This window comes from Megachile rotundata, chromosome 8 (genome assembly GCF_050947335.1).
Source record: "Megachile rotundata isolate GNS110a chromosome 8, iyMegRotu1, whole genome shotgun sequence".
Classification (NCBI taxonomy): Eukaryota; Metazoa; Arthropoda; class Insecta; order Hymenoptera; family Megachilidae; genus Megachile; species Megachile rotundata.
The window spans coordinates 13,957,730-13,982,650 of NC_134990.1; the positions used below are offsets into that span (position 1 = coordinate 13,957,730).

General features: G+C 34.7%; 2 protein-coding genes across 2 annotated transcripts; both read left to right on the forward strand.

Annotated features, from left to right (window-relative positions):
• Nucleotides 1-3,249: 3,249 nt before the first annotated feature.
• Nucleotides 3,250-18,033, forward strand: LOC100882021 (multiple inositol polyphosphate phosphatase 1). The gene is made up of 9 exons (XM_003699774.3): nucleotides 3,250-3,527; nucleotides 8,408-8,588; nucleotides 10,382-10,513; nucleotides 12,141-12,334; nucleotides 12,660-12,770; nucleotides 12,878-13,022; nucleotides 14,824-15,034; nucleotides 15,093-15,302; nucleotides 16,641-18,033. The coding sequence occupies exons 2-9, from the start codon at nucleotides 8,423-8,425 to the stop codon at nucleotides 16,876-16,878; spliced, it is 1,407 nt and encodes a 468-aa protein (XP_003699822.2). The 5' UTR covers nucleotides 3,250-3,527; nucleotides 8,408-8,422; the 3' UTR covers nucleotides 16,879-18,033.
• A 2,054-nt stretch (nucleotides 18,034-20,087) lies between these two features.
• On the forward strand, nucleotides 20,088-23,953 carry LOC105663087 (Ionotropic receptor 94e). Its single transcript, XM_012290082.2, has one exon. The coding sequence runs from the start codon at nucleotides 20,877-20,879 to the stop codon at nucleotides 22,605-22,607; it is 1,731 nt and encodes a 576-aa protein (XP_012145472.2). The 5' UTR covers nucleotides 20,088-20,876; the 3' UTR covers nucleotides 22,608-23,953.
• Nucleotides 23,954-24,921: the final 968 nt, after the last annotated feature.

Sequence of the window (24,921 nt, forward strand, 5' to 3'; positions counted from 1 at the left end):
TGTTTTTTAAATTTTTATAAGTTTTGTCATTTTCAAATTTTTATAAATTCTGCCATTTTCAAATTTTCATAACTTTAATTGTTTTTCAAATTTTTATATTCTTGTATTCTTATATTTAATAAACCTCTACGTTCTCATACCTTTAATTCCTACTAAACTAACAATTTGTATAAAAATTCCTTAAATACAAAAATAAATTAATTGCAACAATGTAACGAAATTTAAATAAATTCGAGATAAACTCGTACCAGAAAATATCAGTTTATTTTCCTTCGTTTATTTATCTCCAATTTGAAAGTGATTGCATATATCGACGTTGTACTAATAAATATGGTATTTGATTATTGAAACTCTCCCAGTGAATATTTAATGAAACATTTAATAAAAACTATTGTTTGACGAATTTATTTGCGAATGATTTAAGAGAAATATTCTGTTCTTTATAGAAGCAATGTTTTACATATTGGGATAATATTTTATCGACTGTTGTGCGGTTTTAACGTAGTAACAGATGCGTAGAATACGAAGCAACGAAGCTTGACGACCTTATGTCGGTGCCACCTGAACTACCGTGACAAATGCTGGTCACAGAGGGGGATGTATACTTAAATATCACAATGGATAATAATTTAACACCTAGGATTTCTGATGCAACAAACCTGAATAATCTTGGTACAATATTAATGTGATGTAATAACACGTTAGTATCATTTCATCGACCGCAATCGCATCTACGTAAAGTTAAAAGTGAAATTTCATCTGGGGGTCGTCTACGATTACTCGTGAAACTTATTCTGAATACATTAGGCAATAGTGTGTTTCATACGCGAAATAATGGAGGAATGGATGTAAATTGTTGTAGGATTTTATGCGTGTTTTTGTGGGAATAGGAAAAGAATGTTGAGTGAAATTGTGAAATATGGCGAAGGGGGTGTTTGGGGGATGTTGAGAAGGTTTTTAGATCGAGGTTTTTGAGACAATTGGATGTTTTAGGGAGTGAAATTTGGGGTGGGAGGTGGGGGGTTTAGGGAATTAGATGGTGAAGTTGGGAATTTAGAAGGTGGGGGATTTAGGGATTTACAAGGTTAGCGTTTCAGGGATTTAGAAGGTGGGGAATTTAGGGACTTAGGAGGTTGAGAATTTAGGGATTTAGAAGGTGGGGGATTTAGAGATTTAGAAGGTTGGGAATTTAGGGATTTAGAAGGTGGGGAATTCAGGGATTTAGGAGATTGGGAATTTAGGGATTTAGAAGGTGGGGAATTCAGGGATTTAGAAGGTTGGGAATTTAGGGATTTAGAAGGTGGGGAATTTAGGAATTTAGGAGATTGAGAATTTAGGGATTCAGGAGATGGGAAATTTAGGGATTTAGGAGGTGGGAAGTTTAGAGATTTAGGAGGTTGAGAATTCAGGGATTTATAAGGTGGAAAATTTAGGGATTTAGAAGGTTAAGAATTCAGGGATTTAGGAGGTGGGAAATTTAGGGATGTAGAAGGTTGGGAATTCAGGGATTTAGAAGTTGGAAAATTTAGGGATTTAGAAGGTTGGGAATTTAGGGATTTAGAAGGTTGGAAATTTAAGGATTTAGAAGGTGGGAAATTTAAGGAGTTAGAAAATGGAAACTTTAGGAATTTAGGAGGTTGACAGTTTAGGTATTTAGAAGTTTGAGAATAAAAAAAAATAGGTATTTGAAAATTTGAAATTTGAGGGATTTAGGTATTTAAAATTTAAAAACCTGAGGATTTGGAAATTAATTTGATAATTTGATAATTTGACAGTTTATTAATTTGGCAATTTTATAGTTTAAGAATTTGATAATTTGATAACTTGATAACTTGACAATTTGACAATTTGACAATTTGGTAATTTCATAAACTTAACAATTTGATAATTTGAAAATTTGACAATTTGATAACTTGACAATTTCACAGTTTAATAATTTGATAATTTCATAATTTGACAAAATAATAGTTTCATAATTTGACAATATAATAATTTCATAATTTGACAATATAATAATTTCATAATTTCATAATTTCATAATTTGAAAACTTGAAAATTTAATAATTTCACAATTTAACAATTTAACATTTTCCACCACAACTCTAAAAACACAAAAACTTGATATTCCTTATTCCTAAACATCAACACAAGAAATCGACTCTATCCATCAGTGTCTAGCGTGTGCACGTTTCGTGTACCACACCCTCGCCATTGCAATTTCCCTCACAATCATAAACCAAGCTACAAAACTGCAACCTTAATTGAAACCTAAAAACTCTAAAAACTCTCTAAAAATTCTCAAAAATCATACTTCCTCCAAATCCCTCAACCAGCAATCCCCTCAACCCCCTAAACCCCTCAAACTTAAAACCTACCCTCACCCACGTAACCCCAATACAAAATAACAAAATGTAGTACCAAAATTATCAAATATAATTTTTCAAATATTATTTACAAATATAGTAAATTATGAGTAACAACGAAAGAGTCAAAGCGTGTGTAAAGAACATTCTACAGAATTTTCACGCAAGTGAGGGGTTCATGTTACCCTTAATTGATTATCGACCGCGTTCAAACTAACAAAAATAATAAAATTTAGTACCAAAATTTTCAAATATTATTTAGAAATATAGTGCACTAGTAACAACAAAAAAAAAACAAAGCATCTGTAAAGAACATTCTACAGAACCTGTCCCAAATCTCTCAACCAAACCCCCTAAACCCCTCAAACTTAAAACCGATCCCCACCCACGTAACCCCAGTGCAAAATAATAAAATTTAGTACCAAAATTTTCAAATATTATTTAGAAATACAGTGCACTAGTAACAACAAAAAAAACAAAGCATCTGTAAAGAACATTCTACAGAACCTGTCCCAAATCTCTCAACCAAACCCCCTAAACCCCTCAAACTTAAAACCGATCCTCACCCACGTAACCCCAGTGCAAAATAACAAAATTTTCCAATATAATTTATAAATACGATAAACCATGAGTAACAATAAAAAAGTGCAGGCGTGCATGAAGAACATTCTACAGAATTTTCACGCAACCCAGGGGGTCATGTTACCCTCAACTGATTATCGACCGCGTTGAAAGTAACGAACCTTCACGATTTTCTAGAACGCACGAAACAGTGGGTTGTGCCAGTCCCGGGATCAAAGGCTTCAAACTGCAATACACTATTCAGGTGGTCGGCTGTCGTTGAAACTATACCGACTTTTACACAGTATACATACACGCCAGACGCAACGAAGCTCGACGACCTTACGGCAGTGGCACACGAGCTGCCGCCTCGAAAGGTGGTCGCGATCGGCATATAAAACAGAAATAGTTCCATGATCTTTTTCTCGGTTCGTTAAACATTTTCACGGTGATACTGTGCCATTGATTTGCCATCGCTCGAAAAATCGGCGACCGCGGAATTTCAACTTCCGGAGAATGGATCTTGTGTTTGGGAAGATCTGAATTTGAAAAAGTGAAAAGTTTGCTGTAGAGGTCCTACGATTAAATACCGGCTTTGTTACGGTAATTCCTTGTAAATAATAAGAAGCTTGTAGATAATAGAATTAGGTTGCTTTGGAGGATTTTATGGTAAAACTTGAACATGGGTGTAAAAGAGTTTGCGATAGGTCATGGGTGCGATGACCCGACAACACGAAATTTATTTTCATTCAGGTTGCGATGGAATGTCGCTTACGCATCAAGGAGGAATTTCATTTGAATATATATAAACTCGGAATAATTAAATCGTTGGTGGTGATCGCGGAGCGTAACGTCCTACTTTTGTTCTCAATTATCAAGTACAAATTACTGTGCGAGAGTAAACTGTTTTGTTCTCCTTCGGTTCGGGTTCCGATCGAACAAAGAAGTTATCGATCGAGAATTCTCTTCGAGAAAATCGACCTGACGAATTATTGAGTCTTGTAGTCTGTAAATTACTGTACGTTCGAAAATTAATTACTTTCTGATTATTGTTGAAATTCGATGTGGATTATCGTATGAGGATTGTAGTCTTTGTAAATTATTGTATTTTTATTACTTTAATTATGCGTTATTTGCGTGGTTATTATTAGCTCGCTGATGTAATGTGTTTTTGTGACACATGATAATGTAGCACTGTGTTCGCTGATTTATTTTATTTAGCTTGTTAAGGCTTATTCGTTTCTGATGGACCGAGTTATTTCTCGTTAATTGGCTGTGAAGTCAGACAATCTTTTAGTCGATATTTAAATTTATTAAGTAGACTTTTTAAAGAGACATTGTCAATTTTTAGTGTTTGCAGACATGGTAAAGTTTTATTAAAATGATTAGTGATTTTAGGAGATATTTGAGGATACCTGTAGTCAGCGGTTGTCCTTATTAATACTGATTAGTTAATTTTATTATAAAATGTCAAATTAGTGAAAAAATTGAAATATTTAAGTTATATATACTTTAATTACTATTGCAGTGATTATTTTGGTTATTCGGGTGAAATTTTTGGGGGCACGGTTAGATTAAATTGTTAAAAATAAGCTTCTCAAATTTAAATATGGATTCTCAATGTTCATTACATATTAATTTCTAAGTCATCAAATTTGGAAAATTGATGGGTATATGTCTTTAAATTCTGAAGTTCTCAATTTCTCAAATCCCAAATTTCAAATTACCAAATACCATCAAACTTTTAAATTTCCAAGATCCACTCCTCTTCAAATTTCCAAACCTCCAAAGCCCCAATATCCAATCTCTTAAATCCCTAAACTCCCAAATTTTCAAGCTTCCAAATTTCCCAAACCACAAACTTCAAATTTCCACCCTTGTAAATCCCTCAATCCCCAAATTTCCACCCTTGGAAATCCATAAATCCCTAAATTCCCATATTTCCAAATTTCCACCCTTGAAAATCCCCAAATCCCCAAATCCCCAAATTCCCAAATTCCCAAATCCCCAAATTCCCAAATTCTCAAATTCCCCAATTCCCAAATTCCCAAATTCCCAAATTTCCAAATCCCTAAATCCCCAAATCTCCAAATTTCCACCCTTGTAAATCCATAAATCCCTAAATTCCCATATTTCCAAATTTCCACGCTTCAAAATCCCCAAATCCCCAAATCCCCAAATTCCCAAATTCCCAAATCCCCAAATTCCCAAATTCTCAAATTCCCAAATTCCCAAATTCTCAAATTCCCAAATCCCTAAATCCCCAAATCTCCAAATTTCCACCCTTGTAAATCCATAAATCCCTAAATTCCCATATTTCCAAATTTCCACCCTTGAAAATCCCCAAATCCCCAAATCCCCAAATCCCCAAATCCCCAAATCCCTAAATTCCCAAATTCCCAAATCCCTAAATCCCTAAATCTCCAAATTTCCACCCTTGTAAATCCCTAGATCCCCAAATACCCAAATCTCCAAATTTCCACCCTTTGAAAATCCCTAGATCCCCTGATCCCCAAATCCCTAAATCCCCAAATCTCCAAATTTCCACCCTTGAAAATTCCTGGATCCCTAAATCTCCAAATTTCCACCCTTGAAAATTCCTAGATTCCCAAATCCCCAAATTTCCACCCTTGTAAATCCTTAAATCCCCAAATTTCCACCCTTGGAAATCCATAAGTCTCCAAATCCCCAAATCCCCAAATTCCCAAATTTTCATATCTCTCACCACCCGAAACAAAACACATCCCAGCCCAATCCATCAATTTCACGAAACACCATAACGAGCAGTAAAATGTTCGTCCTTCTCTCGTACAACGTTTCGAGTTAACTTGACTATTACTTTCAATTCTCCAAATCACCGATCCTCGACGACACGAAAATTACACGTGTATTCGAATGAAATGTCACTTCCCAAGGAAGCAATAATTTATTCGGAACGTAAGAAAACGGTGACATTCGAGCGATATCGTCGAAAGGATTTTCGAGATTTTTGCCGCAGCATTCGTGCGCGACATTTGTCACTTGCGGACACAAGACATTAACAATAAGTAGGCCAAGTAGACTTATTAGACTGAAAGAACGCTTCGCTAATCGAGCCACCAGCAATTACGCTATCGTCAACCTTACTTACTCTTGAATTGCTCTTTCAACAGCATTCCGCCTTCATAGGTTCTTAATGATTCCTCGCAAATCTTTTTCCGTGACAAAATTCTGTGACAACGTGAATATTGACTGTCATTCGAACGTCGTTCGCGAATTGTTTTTTGTAGAGCTACCTCCGCGTGATTTAACAGTTTCACGAGAGAAATACCGTGGAGAGACTGAATCATCGGGGGTTCATTGTAGAAGGCTAAAATAATTTTATTATTATATTTTTGTGACAAAATATTGCAAACTTCGTGTTTGAAATTTGATGTCATGAAATTGTTTTGTATGTTCAGATATGAAATTATTTTGTATTAAACATATGAGAATATGTTTCATATTTTTCATATTCATATGTTTCGTATTATTCATATTCGTGTGTTTCATATTATTCATATTATTCAAATATGAAATTATTTCATATGTTCAGATATGAAATAGTTTGATATAACCTACAAGTACAACGTCATTTTAAATAAATTTCGATCACAAAATTATTGCAAGGTTATTTTAAATAATTTTGTGTTTATAGGTTATGTCGAGTTATTTCATATGTGGAGATCATATATAACTTTTTAGTTTAAGTTCGTTTAAAATAATTTTTTATTCAAAGACTATATTAAATGATTTTCTACTTGAAGCTTGTACCAAATTATTTTACACTTAAAAATTGCTTAAAATAATTTTATATTCGATTAGATAAAATGGCGTCGTATTTGAAGTTTATAGAAAATGGCTGCATATGAAGTTTATAGAAAATGGCTGCATTTGAAGTTTATAGAAAATGGCTGCATTTGAAGTTTATACAAAATGGCTGCATTTGAAGTTTATAGAAAATGACTGCATTTGAAGTTTATAGAAAATGGCTGCATTTGAAGTTTATACAAAATGGCTGCATTTGAAATTTATAGAAAATGACTATATTTGAAGTTTATAGAAAATTACTATATTTGATGTTTATAGAAAATAACTGTATTTGAAGTTTATAGAAAATGGCTGCATTTGAAGTTTATAGAAAATGACTGTATTTGAAGTTTATACAAAATGGCTGCATTTAAAGTTTATAGAAAATGACTGTATTTGAAGTTTATAGAAAATGACTGTATTTGAAGTTTATAGAAAATGACTGCATTTGAAGTTTATAGAAAATGGCTGCATTTGAAGTTTATACAAAATGGCCGCATTTGAAGTTTATACAAAATGGCCGCATTTGAAGTTTATACAAAATGGCCGCATTTGAAGTTTATAGAAAATGACTCTATTTCAAGTTTACAGAAAATGTCTATACTTGAGTTTACATAAAATAATTTTCCATTCGAAATTTGCAATAATTACATTAAACTTGTACCTGTAACATTGACTTACCATGTTAATTATTCTCAGTACATTAATAAAAAGAATAACCTTCTCCAAAAAAAAATTAACACGGTCAAAGCAAACAAAATTCGCCAATAACGTGTAAGCAAAGCATACCGAACTGATTTTGTGTGAAGGCAGTTTATGAGCAGTTTTAATGGTGTTAGGTTCGGAAAATTAGCATGTATCGTACAAAAGAGGTTACAGTTCCAACCGCGAGTTTCGTGTCTCGCATCGAGACTGTTTGCAACATTAATAATCTCGTAATGAAAGCTGCAACTTTGAATGTACCTGCTTGTTGCTCGGAAATTATGCAATATGCCTGCTCGCCGGAGAAATACACGAACACATCTTAATTTCTCGTTCATGTGAACGTTTCTCATTTATCCTTAACCTTGATGTATCTGTTGGCGGATCGTTCGTAAATCAAGTGCTTGTCAAATCGTAAATTGGAGAGTAGAGATAAATAAGGAAGTTTAAAATGTTATTTATGGGAATGCATAAAAATATTTACGAGTTTTGCATATCTTCTTTGTCCCCGTTCTCCGTTTATCGATCATTACATAAGAGGAATGCAAGGATAGTTCGATTATTCCTCATTTTTTTGTTCTTTTACTTAATCACGTAAAATGAGAAATAAATAATTTTCCTGGTTACGTAAGACTTCACGTTTAGTTAGCTGCAATTTACAAAGCCGGTAATAAAGTAACACGTGACATCAGCACAGGAAAATGTAGGTTTACCGCTTGCCATACTCCGGTATGGAACAAAGCTATGACTTCAAAATGTTACGAGCGGAATTTGAATCTCGGACTTACCAAATCGATACCCGTACAAACGATCACGTATGCAAAAACAAACGTGACATATTTTCATTCACCGACTGTCGTCTATGGTTTTGCATTTTAAAGTGACCAGTCACTTATCGTTCCCTATTAGTAAATTGAACATCAATGAATACATATTAATCTCTCTCGTTGCAGAACAAGACTTCAACCATGAGGAACGTGTATTTGTTATTCGCGATTTTCATTGTAAGTCACGTTTACGCTCGCGACGTTGACTTTTGTTTCGTCGACGAAGATGACCCATATTTGTACATGGCCACAAAGACTGCCTACCATTTCGTTCATGCTGGTAAAACAAGATTTCAGGATGTGCCTAGTAAGTATATTATTATAACGTTTCGTGAGGAGTTTATTAATTTGTAGAGGAAACATTTTCTGTTATAGACATTATATTTCTATAACCTAATTTTTATTTATATTCTGAGGTAAAGTAAGTTTTGTAGACTCTTGTTATATTGCAATGCAAGTAAGTTTTGTAGACTATTATAGACTCTCGTTATATTGCAATATCATACTATGTCAAATCGATGTATAATGGCGATATAATCGTTACGATATAACGTATGAGTAAATTACGCGTGATAGTATAATATATGATATAATTCGTGGCAATATAATGGGAGGCAATATAACACGTGGTAATTCAATACATAAGAGTATAACGTATGTTGATTTAACGTATGACCATGCAACGCATAATAATTCAACACGTGGCTATATAACAAGTGGCTATATAGCAAGTGGCAATATAACGCGAGGCAATATAATACAAGGTAATTCAACACGTAAGAATACAATGTGTAATGATTTAATGTATGACAATGCAAGGCATGGTAATTTAATTCATGGCTATATAACGCGTGGCAATATAATGCGAGGGAATATAATGCGTGGTAATTCAACAAGTAAGAATAAAACGCATAGTAATTTAATGTATGACAATGCAACGCGTGATAATATAATAATTGGCAATATAATGCGTGGTAATATAACGCGTGGCAATATAACGCGAGGCAATATAACGCATTGCAATTTAACGTGTAGGAATCTAACACGTGGTAATTTGAGGTATGACAATGCAATGCTTGGAAATTTGATGCGTGGCTATATAACGCGTGGCAATGTAATGCGAGGCAATATAATGCGTGGTAATTCAATACGTAAGAATACAACGCATAGTAATTTAATGTATGACAATGCAACGCGTGATAATATAATAATTGGCAATATAATGCGTGGTAATATAACGCGTGGCAATATAACGCGAGGCAATATAACGCATCGCAATTTAACGTGTAGGAATCTAACACGTGGTAATTTAACGTATGACAATGCAATGCTTGGAAATTTGATGCGTGGCCATATAACGCGTGGCAATATAACACGTGGCAATATAACGCGTGGTAATTTAACGCGTAGGACGACAACGCGTGATAATTTAACGTATGACAATGCTACGCGTGGAGATTTGACACGTGGCTATATAACGCGTGGAGATTTGATGCGTGGCTATATAACGCGTGGAGATTTGATGCGTGGCTATATAACGCGTGGAGATTTGACACGTGGCTATATAACGCGAGAAGATTTGATGCGTGGCTATATAACGCGAGGAGATTTGACACGTGGCTATATAACGCGAGGAGATTTGACACGTGGCTATATAACGCGAGGAGATTTGATGCGTGGCTATATAACGCGAGGAGATTTGACACGTGGCTATATAACGCAAGAAGATTTGATGCGTGGCTATATAACGCGTGGTAATCTAAAGAGTGCTACATAACGTGTAGTCATCCGACACATGGCTATACAACGCGTGGCAATTGAATATGGCTATATAACGCGAGGTAATATAACGTATGGCACTAGAACGCGTGACAATATACCATACGGCTATATAACGCGTGACGAACCAACGCAATCTAACACAACGCGACTTGCAATAAAACGCGAATATCGAACCATAAAAATGGCAATATATCGAGAGTCTACTATACTTCCCTGCAAATAAATTTCAACGACTCCGGAAATACATTTAGTTAAACATTTCACGAGATACATCTGTACGAACGTGTCAAAACTATCGAACGTTTAATTATTTTACAGATTGTCATGCGGAACAAGTTTGGATGCTTGCTACACACGGCACGCAATGTGCGTCGCAAACGGAGATCACACGAATGCTCGAATTAACCGAGGTTCAAGCACAGATACTTAATAATCACGAGTCACGAGATGGTAAGTGAAAGAATATCAAAGGACATCGTCTCCTTCCCCGAAATCGATGACTAATACTCGCGTTTTAGCGTTCAATGAACCTTGTCAAGGAAACGACGTTTTCTAGGAAAGGGAACGCGAGTGACATAGTTCGCTGTTAATTCAGGTCATTGACACTTTTTCGTATCGATCTTTGCCACACGTTGTTTCACATGACGATCAATAGTTACTTTCTCAGCCGTTAACCTAAGATTTATTATACCTGTGCTTGTAAATTGGAACCACTATCGCTTATCACGAACACATACATTTGTGTTATTGGTAAACGATAGTATCAATGGATTCTTTATCGGCGTTGCGCAACGGTGCATATAGACTTCTTTTAGATTAGGATAAGCGTAGGAGAGGAGAGAGAAGAAACACTTGTTATGGGAGAATTTGGATATTTTTATGAATTAATTGTTTATGAATTTTTTTAGTTTTATAGTTAGACATTTCTGTTTTTTTTTGATATTACTATATTTTTAATATTACTATTGACATTACTATTGACATTACGACATTTTTGACATTACTATACTTTTAACATTACTATTGACATTACTACATTTTTAGAATTCTAAATTATCAAATTCTCATGTGATCAAATTTTCAAATTTCTAAATTCTCACATTACTAAGCCCTCACGTCACTATGTCCTCAAATACTCATATGACAAACCCTCACATCCTCAAATTAACACGTCCCCAAATTCTCATATCCACAACTTCTCACGTCTCAAAATTCTCACATCCCTAATTTTCCACATCCCCAAATTCTCACATCCCAAATTCTCACGTCCCCAAATTCTCACATCCTCAACTTCTCACGTCTCAAAATTCTCACATCCCTAATTTTCCACATCCCCAAATTCTCACATCCCAAATTCTCACATCCTCAACTTCTCACGTCTCAAAATTCTCACATCCCTAATTTTCCACATCCCCAAATTCTCACATCCCTAATTTCCCACATCCCCAAATTCTCACATCCCCAAATTCCCAAATCCCCAACTTCTCAAATCCCCAAATGCTCATATTCCCAACTTCTCAAATCCCCAAATTCTCACATTCCCAAATTTCCAAATCCCCAAATTCCCAAATCTTCAAATTCCCAAATCCCCAAATTCCCAAATTCCCAAATTCCCAAATTCCCAAATCCCCAACTTCTCAAATCCCCAAATTCTCATATCCCCAACTTCTCAAATCCCCAAATTCCCAAATCCTCAAATTCCCAAATTCCCAAATCCCCAAATCCCCAAATCCTCAAATCCCCAAATCCCCAAATCCCCAAATCCCCAAATCCCCAAATTCTCAAATCCCCAAATTCTCAAATCCCCAAATTCCCAAATTCCCAAATCCCCAAATTCCCAAATTCCCAAATCCCCAAATTCCCAAATCCCCAACTTCTCAAATCCCCAAATTCTCACACTCCCAACTTCTCAAGTCCCCAAATCCCCAAATCCCCAAATTTCCCAACATCCACATCTCAAAACCCCACATCCTCACATCCCCAAATTTCCCCCAAATTCCCCTCCCAGTCACCCAAATCTTCAAATTCGCAGTCACATATAAAAATCTCAAGACTGCCTACTCTGTTCTCTCCACAGAGGGTCGCATGTGCAACAAAGATTTAGAGAACCTCAAAAGATGGAAACCAGACGCATACCTGGTCGTCGAGAGAGCGGAAGTGTTAACGCCTCAAGGTGTCGAAGATATGAAATTGCTAGCAAGAAGGTTGCAGAGTAACTTTCCTCAGCTTCTGCAGACCAGTATGAATAACGTAACTGCAGACAATTACATGGTACCAAAAAAAAATTAATAAAAATAATACAATTACTGAAGAAATGAAAATTAAATGATATCACAAATAGTACAAAGTATTTAATTAATGGTGTTTAGTTTAAAACAACCGAAAATTAATAAAAATAATACAATTACTAAAGAAATGAAAATTAAATGATATCACAAATAGTACAAAGTATTTAACTAATGGAAATATTTAATTAATGGTGTTTAGTTTAAAACAACCGAAAATTAATAAAAATAATACAATTATTAAAGAAATGAAAATTAACAAATAGTACAAAATATTTAACTAATGGAAATATTTAATTAATGGTGTTCAGTTTAAAACAACCGACGCACGTGACACCATGGGGTCCTTCATGGAGGGACTCTTCGGGGACAGAAACGCTGTGGACGCCGAAGAAGTTCCTGTCAACGACACTTTACTCACTGTAAGTAACTTTTTGATATGCATGACACATGTTATTTGGAATGTTTGTAATGAATGTTTGATGGTGAAAGGATTTTTTGAAAATGTTTTGTGTAATTGTTATTTTAGCCTTATAAGAGCTGCAATGAATGGGATAATGAACAGAACAACATTTCTATGGAGGAAGTGAATAAATTTGATGAGGGACCGCAGTTTCAGAGTCTTATGATGAGCGTTAGCAGACGTCTTGGATTTTTGTACAATATATCTAAAGGTAAGAAGTGATTTTATTGGTTTTGTTAGAGATATGTACATTACTTGGTGTCGGAAATATGTAGCATACGTAGCATGTGTAGTTCATTATCATTATTAGATTCATTAGACTCGAGTGAAGTATATGTAGTTCATTATCATAATTAGATTCACTGTTAGACTCAAGTGAAGAGTGCAAATCTTCGTATCAATGTATCTCGACGTTGTTAAATTTACAAATTCTGAAATTCTTATATTATTGAGGTTAATAATTTCTAATTTTCTATGTTTGACATTCATTAATATCTAATTGCATGAATTTTTAAATCTCCAAATTCTCAATTTTCTATATTTCTAAATGTTCAAGTTCTCAGATTGCCAAGTTTACAAGTGTTCAAATTCTCAAAGCTTCAAGTCCATAAATTTCCAAATTTCTATGTCCCTAATTTTCTATCAAACTTCCAATTCCCTAAATCCTAAAATCCTAAATCTCCAAATGACCAAATCCTTAAATCTCCAAATTTCTAAATCCTCAAATCCTCTAACTTCCAAGTTTGGAAACTCTTAGATCCCCAAATCCTCAAATTCCCAAGTTTGCAAACTCTCAAATCCCTAAATCCTCAAATTGCCAAGTTCACAAACTTTCAAATTACCAAATCCACAAACTCCTAAGTCTTCAACAATACAAATCCTCAAATTCCCAAATTTCCACCCTTGTAAATCCCAAAATCCCCAAACCCCCAAGTTCCCAAATTTCCACCCTTGTAATTTCCCAAGTTCCCAAATTTCCACCCTTGTAAATTCCCAAATTTCTAAATTTCCACCCTTCTAAATTCCCAAGTTCCCAAATTTCCACCCTTGTAAATTCCCAAATTTCTAAATTTCCACCCTTCTAAATTCTCAAGTTTTCAAATTTCCACCATTGTAAATTTCCAAGTTTCCAAATTTCCACTCTTGTAAATCCCAAAATCCCCAAATGCCCAAATTTCTAAATTTCCACCCTTGTAAATTCCCAAGTTCCCAAATTCCCATCCTTGTAAATCCCAAAATCCCCAAACCCCCAAATTTCCAAATTTCCACCCTTGGAAATCCCTATATCCCCAAATCCCCAAATTCCCAAATCCCCAAATCCCCAAATCCCCAAATCCCTAAATCCCCAAATTTCCAAATCCCCAAATCCCTAAATCCTCAAATCCCTAAATCCCCAAATCCTCAAATCCCTAAATTCCTAAATCCCCAAATCCCCAAATCCCTAAATCCCTAAATCCCCAAATCCTCAATCCCTAAATTCCCAAATCCCTAATTCCTATATCCTCAAATCCCTAAATCCCCAAATTTCCAAACTTCCACCCTTATAAATCCCTAAATCCCAAAATCCCCAAATTTCCACCCTTGTAAATCCCCTAATCCCCAAATTTCTACCCTTATAAATCCCCTAATCCCCAAATTCCCAAATATCCAAGTCCCACTATAATTTATCCCACTCCAATCCAATGCAATCCCACAAATACCATACATTACATCGTCCATAAATCATACCCCGCTTTCTATCCGTTCCCAAACAAAAAAAAAACACATTTCCAACGCATTTATTAATATTTACCAACCAACATAATCTACAAATAGCCTCTTCATGCCGGTAATTCATGAATTTCATTTCTGCGTGACTCATCTCCTTATCCGAGAAACAGTGACATTATCGTGCAACTTTCCGCCAAACCGGATACAAAAACAATCTATCCAAATCGAACACCGCAATATCACTCCCATCCTTCAGATAATATTCAATCATGTCGATGTTAGACGGAAGCATAATTTTTCAGAGACCGTCTTAACGATGTACGATATGTGCCGTTACGAAAAGGCCTGGACAGTGACGAAACTTTCACCTTGGTGTGCGGTCTTCAGCAAGGAAGAGCTCCGCGTGCTGGAATATCGCGAGGATCTCTACTACTATTACAAGGCCGGATACGGTCGCGAAATCAATGCTCAGCTAGGATGTACGCTGTTGCAAGACATGATGAATCACTTTTGGTAATTCTCTTTAGATCCGTTCGCGACGGGATCAGAAATAATTCGATACGTTCCGCAGGAAAGTGGAACAGGATAAAAACGCGATGGAACCGAAGGGAGTGTTTTACTTCAGCGACATCATCAGCCTGCAGAATCTGCTCACCACGCTGGGCATCAACAAGGATCAAATGAAACCGACTGCCTTTAATTACAAGGATATGGCGAAACGACAATGGCGGACTTCCTTTATTTCGCCGTTCGCTGCTAACCTTGTCGCTGTCTTCTACAAGTAAGACTAATTGGAATTATATCGTGCTTAATACTTATGTATTAGTATAACTGATGTTTTTCTTTTTTTTTGTTGGAGAGAAATGCAACTTCCTGTAATTAATATTAATACTAATGCGGTAGTGTGTAATGCAGTTAATTGTGATTTTTTATGCAGATGTATTTGGTTTGTTGTGTAACTTTGTTACGTTAATTTTGTACTTTATGTTAGTATTGTTAGCAATATTTGTTAGAAAATATCATTCGTAAGGCGTTTATTGAGATGTTCAATGGGTTCGACAAAATGGCCGCCAGAATTAAGGATTCTATTTTCTATTCAAATTCAATTAATTGTGATTTTGTTCTCATTTGGTTCAGTTATCTTTCTGTGGATATTAACAAGATATTGTTGATAAATTCGTTAGAAAATATTGTTCGTTAGGTAGACATTCATTGAAACGTTCAAGAGGTTCCGTTCGTGCAACAAAATGGCGGACCGACTTAAGGTTTCTGTATTAATTCACAGACGCGAAACATTCAAATATTATTAACCTCAAAATTAATTGTAATTTTGTAAGTAAATGTTGAACTTATTTGATTCCATTACCTTTTTACTAACTTTGACAAAATATTGTTAACAAATTCGTTAAAAAATATCATTCATTAGGTAGACATTCATTGAAACGTTCAAGAGGTTCCGTTCGTGCAACAAAATGGCGGACTGACTTAAGGTTTCTGTATTAATTCACAGACGCGAAACATTCAAATATTATTAACCTCAAAATTAATTGTAATTTTGTAAGTAAATGTTGCAGTTATTTGGTTCCATTACCTTTTTACTAACTTTGACAAAATATTGTTAACAAATTCGTTAAAAAATATCATTCACTAGATAGAAATTCAGTAGAACGTTCAAAAGTTTCGTTCGAACGACAAAATGGCTGTCAATACTTTATTACTTCATAACCTAGTTAAATACTATTAAAATTAATTATGATTTCATACACAGTTGCACTTGGTTAAATCATCTTTCCCTCAACATTCACAGAACATCCTCAACAAATTAGTTAAATAATATTATTCATAAAATAGACATTTAATAAAACGTTCAAGAGGTTCCTTTCGAACGACAAAATGGCTGCCACTGTTTTATTACTTCATAACCTAGTAAAATACTATTAAAATCAATTACGATTTCATATACAGTTGCACTTGGTTAAATCATCTTTCCCTTAACATTCACAGAACATCCTTAACAAATTAGTTAAAGAATATTATTCATAAAACAGACATTCATTAAAATGTTCAACGACTTCGACAAAATGGCCGCCACACTAAAGTATTCTATTTCGATTCACAGATGCGACGGAAACACTCAACCAAACAAAGTAATGTTTTACTTGGCAGAGAAGCTGGTAATGCTGGACGGATGCGACGTAGGCCTCTGCGACTGGGAATACTTCAAGCAAAAATTCAGCCCCATAATTAATCGTTGCAATCTTAACGTTTGCTGGGACGGAAGCGGAGTCGCCGCTTCCCTTCCGAATTTTATCCTCGTTCTTCTTTCATGCTTTTCTCTAGTCTTTCTTAGAAATTAGAGACGTACGCGGTGCTGGATTAATCGATATGCACTTGCTTTCAAGCTGCACTTTCATCTTTCGAATCTTCAAATTTTGTTTTATGTGAAGTGGGACATTTTTGTCAGAGGTCTAATTTCTTTCAGGTAAATGTATCGTAATACATTGAAATAATATATTATTATAATGAACTGAAATAATATATTATTATAATAAATTGAAATAATATATTATTATAAAATTGAGATATTGTACTATTAACCCTTTGCGCTCGAGAGATGACTCTCAGTCGCCATTTTATTTAATACAATAATTTAAAATAAGCATTTTTTGAACGATTCCATGATATGACACGTGAGATGTATAAACACAGTGAAACAAACAATAATAGGAATTATTGGTAGAGAAATAACCTCAAAAAAATTCATTTATCTTTTTAAATAAGTTTTAAAGTTGCTGTTTGCAAGCAGTCAAATTACCTTCGAGCGCAAAGGGTTAAAATAAATTAAGATAATATTATATTATTGTAACAATTTGAAATAATATAATATTTGAAGTAATAATGGGGACCTAAATCGAATGGGGTCCAACGTGTTGATCCAGCACTGTGTTCATAGAACGCATAATTCAATTTGAAATTATATGAAACTATTCGTACGAATTAAAGTAGCTCGAAAGCTGCAACATTCCGCTGTGCTTTTTCGAACGCCAAAAAACAAATGGAGCGATGTTTAATATTTTTTATTCCTATAATAGCTGTGTACGTTATTTATACGCATTTATTGTTGTGTTGTCATCTTCATTTGTTTATATGTCACAGGTACGATAAGGTAATATTTATGACATTTTAACACTCTAACAACGTCCGTCCGGTTCGCGAGAGATTTGAATGCACAATTGCATTGCTTGAAATTTTCCTTTCGGATCTTAGTGTCGTGACAAGTAAGACATACATGTATACGCTTAATAAATGTAAAGATATTAAGATTATATCGTAATTATTAAATAACAGTTCAGGTTTTAAAATTTCTTTCACTCGTTTTGAACTTGGTGTAAATATCTTTTTGTTACATTAGGTTCAAAGATTAAATAATTATTTGTATAAGAAATTAATCTAGTTTCTTGATTGTAGATTCGTGTGATGTTTCGTATATGAATAAAAATTGCTAACAATTACGAGTGTTTGTGAACCTTGAAATCAGCTTATAATATGACGAAGAGGATTTTTTATAATGACGTTAACTAGAGTGACACCGTGAAACGAAGGCCTTGCAATTATCGTGATTAAAAAAGATCAACATACTTATAGGGGTAATGCGTCGTCAAGGATCATTTGTAGGTTTCTAGATAACTGTCGGCGAAATTTGCATTGAACGTGTAAATTACCAATAAGTGGAAGATGCTGTCAGAGTTAATTCGATATCACGCCTGCACATTGTCTGCAGGTGAATAATTCGCTAATGAAAGAAGCCTTCAACTTTATTAAAATAATTCTCGTGTGTAAACTTCTGATGTATTGCTTCATAGCCGGCCAAACAAAGTTTAATCCATGAATTATTAACGGAGCGTTAACTATAAAATTAACTATACATCAAAATTAATAACAGAACACTAACTTGGATTTGACGAATAGAACATTTAGATATTTTGTAGTCTGAGGTTTTATTTTATTTATACTGAAGATATAGTAAATAGTAATTCTTTTTGAACATTATCACAATATGGAGATGAAGAAATTTATTTTTGAAGGTTGTGAATTTATAAATTTAATCAGTAGTGAATTATTGAGGTTCTCATTAGGATATTCTATTTTGAGGAATAATTTTTAAGTAATTTATGAATTTAATGACTAGGTCATTGTTAAGGATCTATTTATTAATTAAATTTTATTAGGTTATTCTACCTTTTTGTTTCATTATATTTTTACAAATTTAATAATTAAAGTTTAATGTTTGATGATTTAATAATTTGATAATTTGATAATTTAATAATTTAATAATTTGATAATTTAATAATTTGATAATTTGATAATTTTATAATTTGATAATTTAATAATTTTATAATTTAATAATTTGATAATTGAATAATTTAATAATTTAATAATTTGATAATTGAATAATTTAATAATTTAATAATTTGATAATTGAATAATTTAATAATTTGATAATTTCATAATTTCATAATTTCATAATTTAATAATTTCATAATTTAATAATTTAATAATTCAATAATTCAATAATTCAATAATTTAATAATAATTATTAAATTTGTAAAAATAAAATGAATGTAACTAAAATTAATTAAAAATTAATTGAATGAATGAAATAACTACATGAAAAATTAACTACTAGTAATAATTGACTATTAACTTATTAAATTAGTAAAAATATAAAAAATATAATAAAACAGAAAAATAGAATAACCCAACAGAACTCAATTAATTAAAAGAACCTTGCAAATTACCCAGTCATCAAACTCATAAATTACTAAAAAAAATTATTAATCAAAAAAATACAATAACCTAACAGAACGTAATTAATTAACAAATTACGCAACAGAATGAAGAATAACTTAATTAATATTCAAGATAATTTCCGCAAACTACGGAAAGAAAAAGAAGGAAATTGATGTAGAAAAAAACGGGAGCACGATATACATCTTGTTGGTCAATCAAGTAAATGAAACGCGTATAAACGCAGTATAAGTAAAAGAGCATAGTATGCACAATACACGTATACTTTACATGAGTTGTTTTATTATTGCAACAAAGATAATTGATCGTCTCTTATGAAAAATTAAATGTGCAATGTAATTAAATAGGAATTCTTTCGCCTATTAGTCTTTTACCTGTTAGTTAGCTATTGGTGGTGCTGGTGAATAGAGGTAACTAAGGAATAATATTTAAATTTAACAAAGGCTTTTGTTTCTGTTTTTGTGCCGTATTATGCAATTTATAAAGTCTACGTGTATTTATAGTTTTCAATTTTTCAAGTTTTCGAGTTTTTGAGTTTTTGAGTTTTTGAGTTTTCAAGTTTTCGAGTTTTTGAGTTTTTGAGTTTTTGAGTTTTTGAGTTTTTGAGTTTTCAAGTTTTCGAGTTTTTGAGTTTTTGAGTTTTTGAGTTTTTGAGTTTTCAAATTTCCAAGTTTTCGAGTCTTCGAGTTTTCAAATTTTTAAGTTTTCGAGTTTTCAATTTTTTAAATTTTCAAATTTTCAAGTTTTCTAAATTCCTAAATTTTTACATTTTCCAAACTACAAATCCTCAAATTTATAAGTTTTTAAATTCTCAAATTCCTCAAATTTCTGAATTCTACAATTCCCTAGATTGCAAGCTCTGAAGTTCTTACATCTCCAACTTTTCAAATTTCCCAAATTTTTAAATTTCTAAAATTTGAAATTTCCCAAGTTTCCTAGTTTTCAAATTCTCAAATTCCCAAATTTGGAAAACCCCCAAAATTTTTAGAAATCCCAAATTCCCAAATTCCCCAATACTCAAATTTCCACACCCTCAAATTTCCCAAATTCTCAAATCCCCCAAAACCCTCGAATTTTCCAAATTCTCAAATCCCCCAAAACCCAAACTTCCAAACCCTTAAATTTCCCAATTTTTCAAAGTCCCCAAAACTCAAACTTCCAAACCCTCAAATTCCCCAAATTCTCAAATTCCCCAAAACCCAAGCTTCCAAACCCTCAAATTTCCCAAATTCTCAAATTCCCCAAAACCCAAGCTTCCAAACCCTCAAATTCCCCAAATTCTCAAATCCCCCAAAACTCAAACTTCCAAATCCTCAAATTCCTCAAATTCTCCAAACTCCCAAATTCCCCAAATATCCAAACTCTCAATCTCTCAAATCCCCAAATACCCAGCCTCCTAAATCCCACTTCCTCACAATCACACAAACCACACCACCAAACAAGACCCCTCTCAATTTTGGCTCGCCCGCACCCATAATTCATACACCCAACCTTCTTTCAGAATAATTGACTTCTCCCAAGCAAATTGGACTACAATCCAACAGCCATGGCACTCGCAACGTTCCTCTTGGCGATACATCAACTCAACTACACGGAATACCTAACAAGCATAAATCAACCGATCCGCGAATTATTAACCACATCAAAGTCCTCGGACGTGCTCTTCATCGTCCACGACCCCACCTCCAACAACTCCGAAATAATCGAAGACATGTACCGAATCGTGGTCCAAACTTCTCCAACCACTTTCGTTTACTTAAATCGCTCCGACACGAACCTGTCGTTCCACGTATCTCGAAGAACTCTGATTTTCTATCTTTTCTTCTCAAAAAATTCTCCAAACGTGAACGAATCGCAGGAGATCGCGAACGTGATTTCGCGAGAGGAGACTCGTCAGAAGGTTCTTCTGATGACCTTTCTCGAAGAACGCGACTGTAATTTTGAGTCCCTTTTTGTGCAACTGTGGCGCAAACAGCTGATCAACGTGGCGATTCTAGAGCTACCAAGATTTGAGAATAAAGAGAGGCAAAAAATAATGTTGCATCGATACAACCCCTTCTCGAAGGACTACGACCGACAAGTGTACACTTCGGGCATCGAATTCTTCCCCGACAAGGCGAAGAACCTCCACGGTAACCCTATGAAAATACTGCTCTTCCCCAGAGCCGCCATTCCCGCCGTGATCACCGACTCGCAAGGTCGCGTCGTGAAGATCAGAGGCCCAGACGCGAAGATGCTAAATACCTTCAGCAAGGTTCTGAACTTCACCCCGAACATGTACAAAGTTCCGACCGCCGATTTTTCCTTGCACGGCACGATGGCGGTCGAGGACATCGATATTTCGTTGTCGTTACCCATTTTCAACCCCAACGTGTCCAGCGAGTACACCTTGCCTCTGCACCACGAGCACTGGTGCGCGGTCGTGCCGATCAGTTACACGTCGAAACTGATCGAGACGCAAGCCATCATCGGTACGGTCGTGAACTACGTAATCGTCCTGTCGTTCTGGGCCATATCGCGTATGCTGAAGCTCGACCGAAGGTACTGGCAGCCGCTGAAGATCTTCGGCATGATACTCTGCCTGTCGGTGCCGATTAAATCTAGGAGAGCCATCGAGAGGATTTTGCTGTTCGCTATTTTTCTGGCGTCGTCGGTTCTGTCGACGAACCTGTACGCGGACCTCACCACGTCGCATATTAAGGGCTCGGAGCAGACGGTGTACAAGGACTTCAAGGATATAGAAGACTCCGGGCTGATACCACAAATATTGAAACCGGTGTACAACGTGACTTTTAAGAATAACGATGATCCGTATTTTGTTGGGTTGAAGAAGAAGACGGTGCCTATCACGAACATGAGCGACTGCTTTTATAATTTGGCGAGGTACAAGAATGTTACTTGCTTTATGGAGAGGAAATTTGCGGATGTGATGATTTATTCGTACTGGAAGAAGGGGGAGAATAGTATGGTCGTATGCAATAATCTTTGTTACGCGAAACCGCTGGCCGCGTATTATACGAAGAAGAACTCGCCGGTTGTTGAGAAATTGTCGCTGATCGTGATGCGGTTGAAACAGTCCGGGTTGCAGCATAAGTGGAACATGGATTTTACTGGTAAATTTTCGGTGAGGAAGACGCATTTGATGAACGTGAATGATGATAGCAAGCCGTCGTTGGTGGGGAAGCTGATACCGATTGTGACCTGTGGGTTTTTTCTGTCGATGGTGGTTTTCTGGGCTGAATTATTGGTCGGTGGTAGTGAGAATGAGGAAGAGTAAGCAAGGGAGAAAATATTGATGGTCGTTCGTTGTTTAATATTTGTGTAGTGTGTTTACTTGGAATTGAATCTATGTGTTATATGTAAAATCTTGTAACTTCATGTAGGACTTATGTCTTGGGGATTCATGTTAGATTCATATGTGGAGATGTTAATAGTTTTTGAGAGTTGATGTATTTAGATTAGGGTCTACGTCCGCAATTCTTCACATCTCTCAATGAATGCAACTCCACATCCCTAAATCCATATATTCCTAAATCCACACGTCTCCAAATCCACATATCCCCAAATCCACACGTCTCCAAATCTCCACATCCCCAAATCCACATATGCCCAAATCCACATGTCTCTAAATCCACATATCCCCAAATCCACACGTCTCCAAATCTCCACATCCCCAAATCCACATATGCCCAAATCCACACGTCTCTAAATCCACATATCCCCAAATCCACACGTCTCCAAATCTTCACATCCCCAAATCCACACGTCTCCAAATCCACATATCCCCAAATCCACATATCCCCAAATCCACATATCCCCAAATCCACATATCCCCAAATCCACATATCCCCAAATCCACATATCCCCAAATCCACATATCCCCAAATCCACATATCCCCAAATCCACATATCCCCAAATCCACATATCCCCAAATCCACATATCCCCAAATCCACACGTCTCCAAATCTCCACATCCCCAAATCCACACGTCTCCAAATCTCCACATCCCCAAATCCACATATGCCCAAATCCACATATCCCCAAATCCACACGTCTCCAAATCTCCACATCCCCAAATCCACACGTCTCCAAATCTTCACATCCCCAAATCCACATATGCCCAAATTTTGACATCCCCAAATCTCCACATATCCCCAAATATCCACGTCCCTAAATCTTCACATCCCCAAATCCATATATTCCCAAATCCACATGTCCGCAAATCCACATATCCCCAAATCTTCACATGTCCCCAAATCCCAAAATGTCCAAATCCACAATACACTCATCATATACAACTCTCAACACCAGCTTGAAAATAGCACAATTAAGAATTGTCTATAACTGTACAACAAAAGAAAATGACTGTTTTGACTTCTTGAAGAAGAAATTCGCAAACAGGCAGATTTACTCGAAATCACCAAAGGCCACATAGTTCTCGTCATTCAAGAGTTTGAGTCTTTTGTTTGATGATAAAGAACCGATCTAATTTTAGAAAAGCATAGGATTTAATGATCTTGTACTTCAGTTGAGTCTTGAAATGCCAATTTATTTTCAGCTTGTTTGACCGCATTGCATTGCTACGATTTGTGCATGAAAATAAAAAACTTTGACAACTTGCATATTGAGTTACTATTATATTTGTCCTTAAAATTAATACTTTCCTTGAGAAATATTTATTTTGTATTATACAACTACTTTTAACTGTTTTTATGGTTATTTGTGCAGAAGTATAAGTGTTTATCATGTTTGTCACTGTGGAATTTTATTATTTTAGTTGGTATTTCACCTGTTTCACCTTCTGTTTCGTTAGGTTGTTAGGTTTTATTATTTCATTCTAATAGTGTTTCATTATTCTACTATTGTGGTACTAGTTTATGTACTATTTTATTAATAGTCTGACATAGACTTGTACATATGTTCACACATCGTACGTGTGGATATGTAGATTTCTACATATGTTCATACTTCATATGTATGAATATATAGATTTCTACATATGTTTATACTTCATATGTATGGAGATATAGATTTCTACATATGTTCATACTTCATATGTATGAATATATAGATTTCTACATATGTTCATACTTCATATGTATGAATATATAGATTTCTACATATGTTCATACTTCATATGTATGAATATATAGATTTCTACATATGTTCATACTTCATATGTATGAATATATAGATTTCTACATATGTTCATACTTCATATGTATGAAGATATAGATTTCTACATATGTTCACGCATCATATGTGTGACGATATAGATTTCTACATATGTTCACGCATCATATGTGTGAAGATATAAATTTCTACATATGTTCAAACTTCATATGTATAACGATATAGATTTCTACATATGTTCACGCATCATATGTGTGACGATACAGATTTCTACATATGTCCACACATCATATATATGACTATATAAATTTCTACATATGTTCATACTTCATATGTATGACGATATAGATTTCTACATATGTTAACACATCATATGTATGAAGATATAGATTTCTACATATGTCCACACATCATACATCTGGATATCCAGATTTCTACATATGTTCATACTTCACAT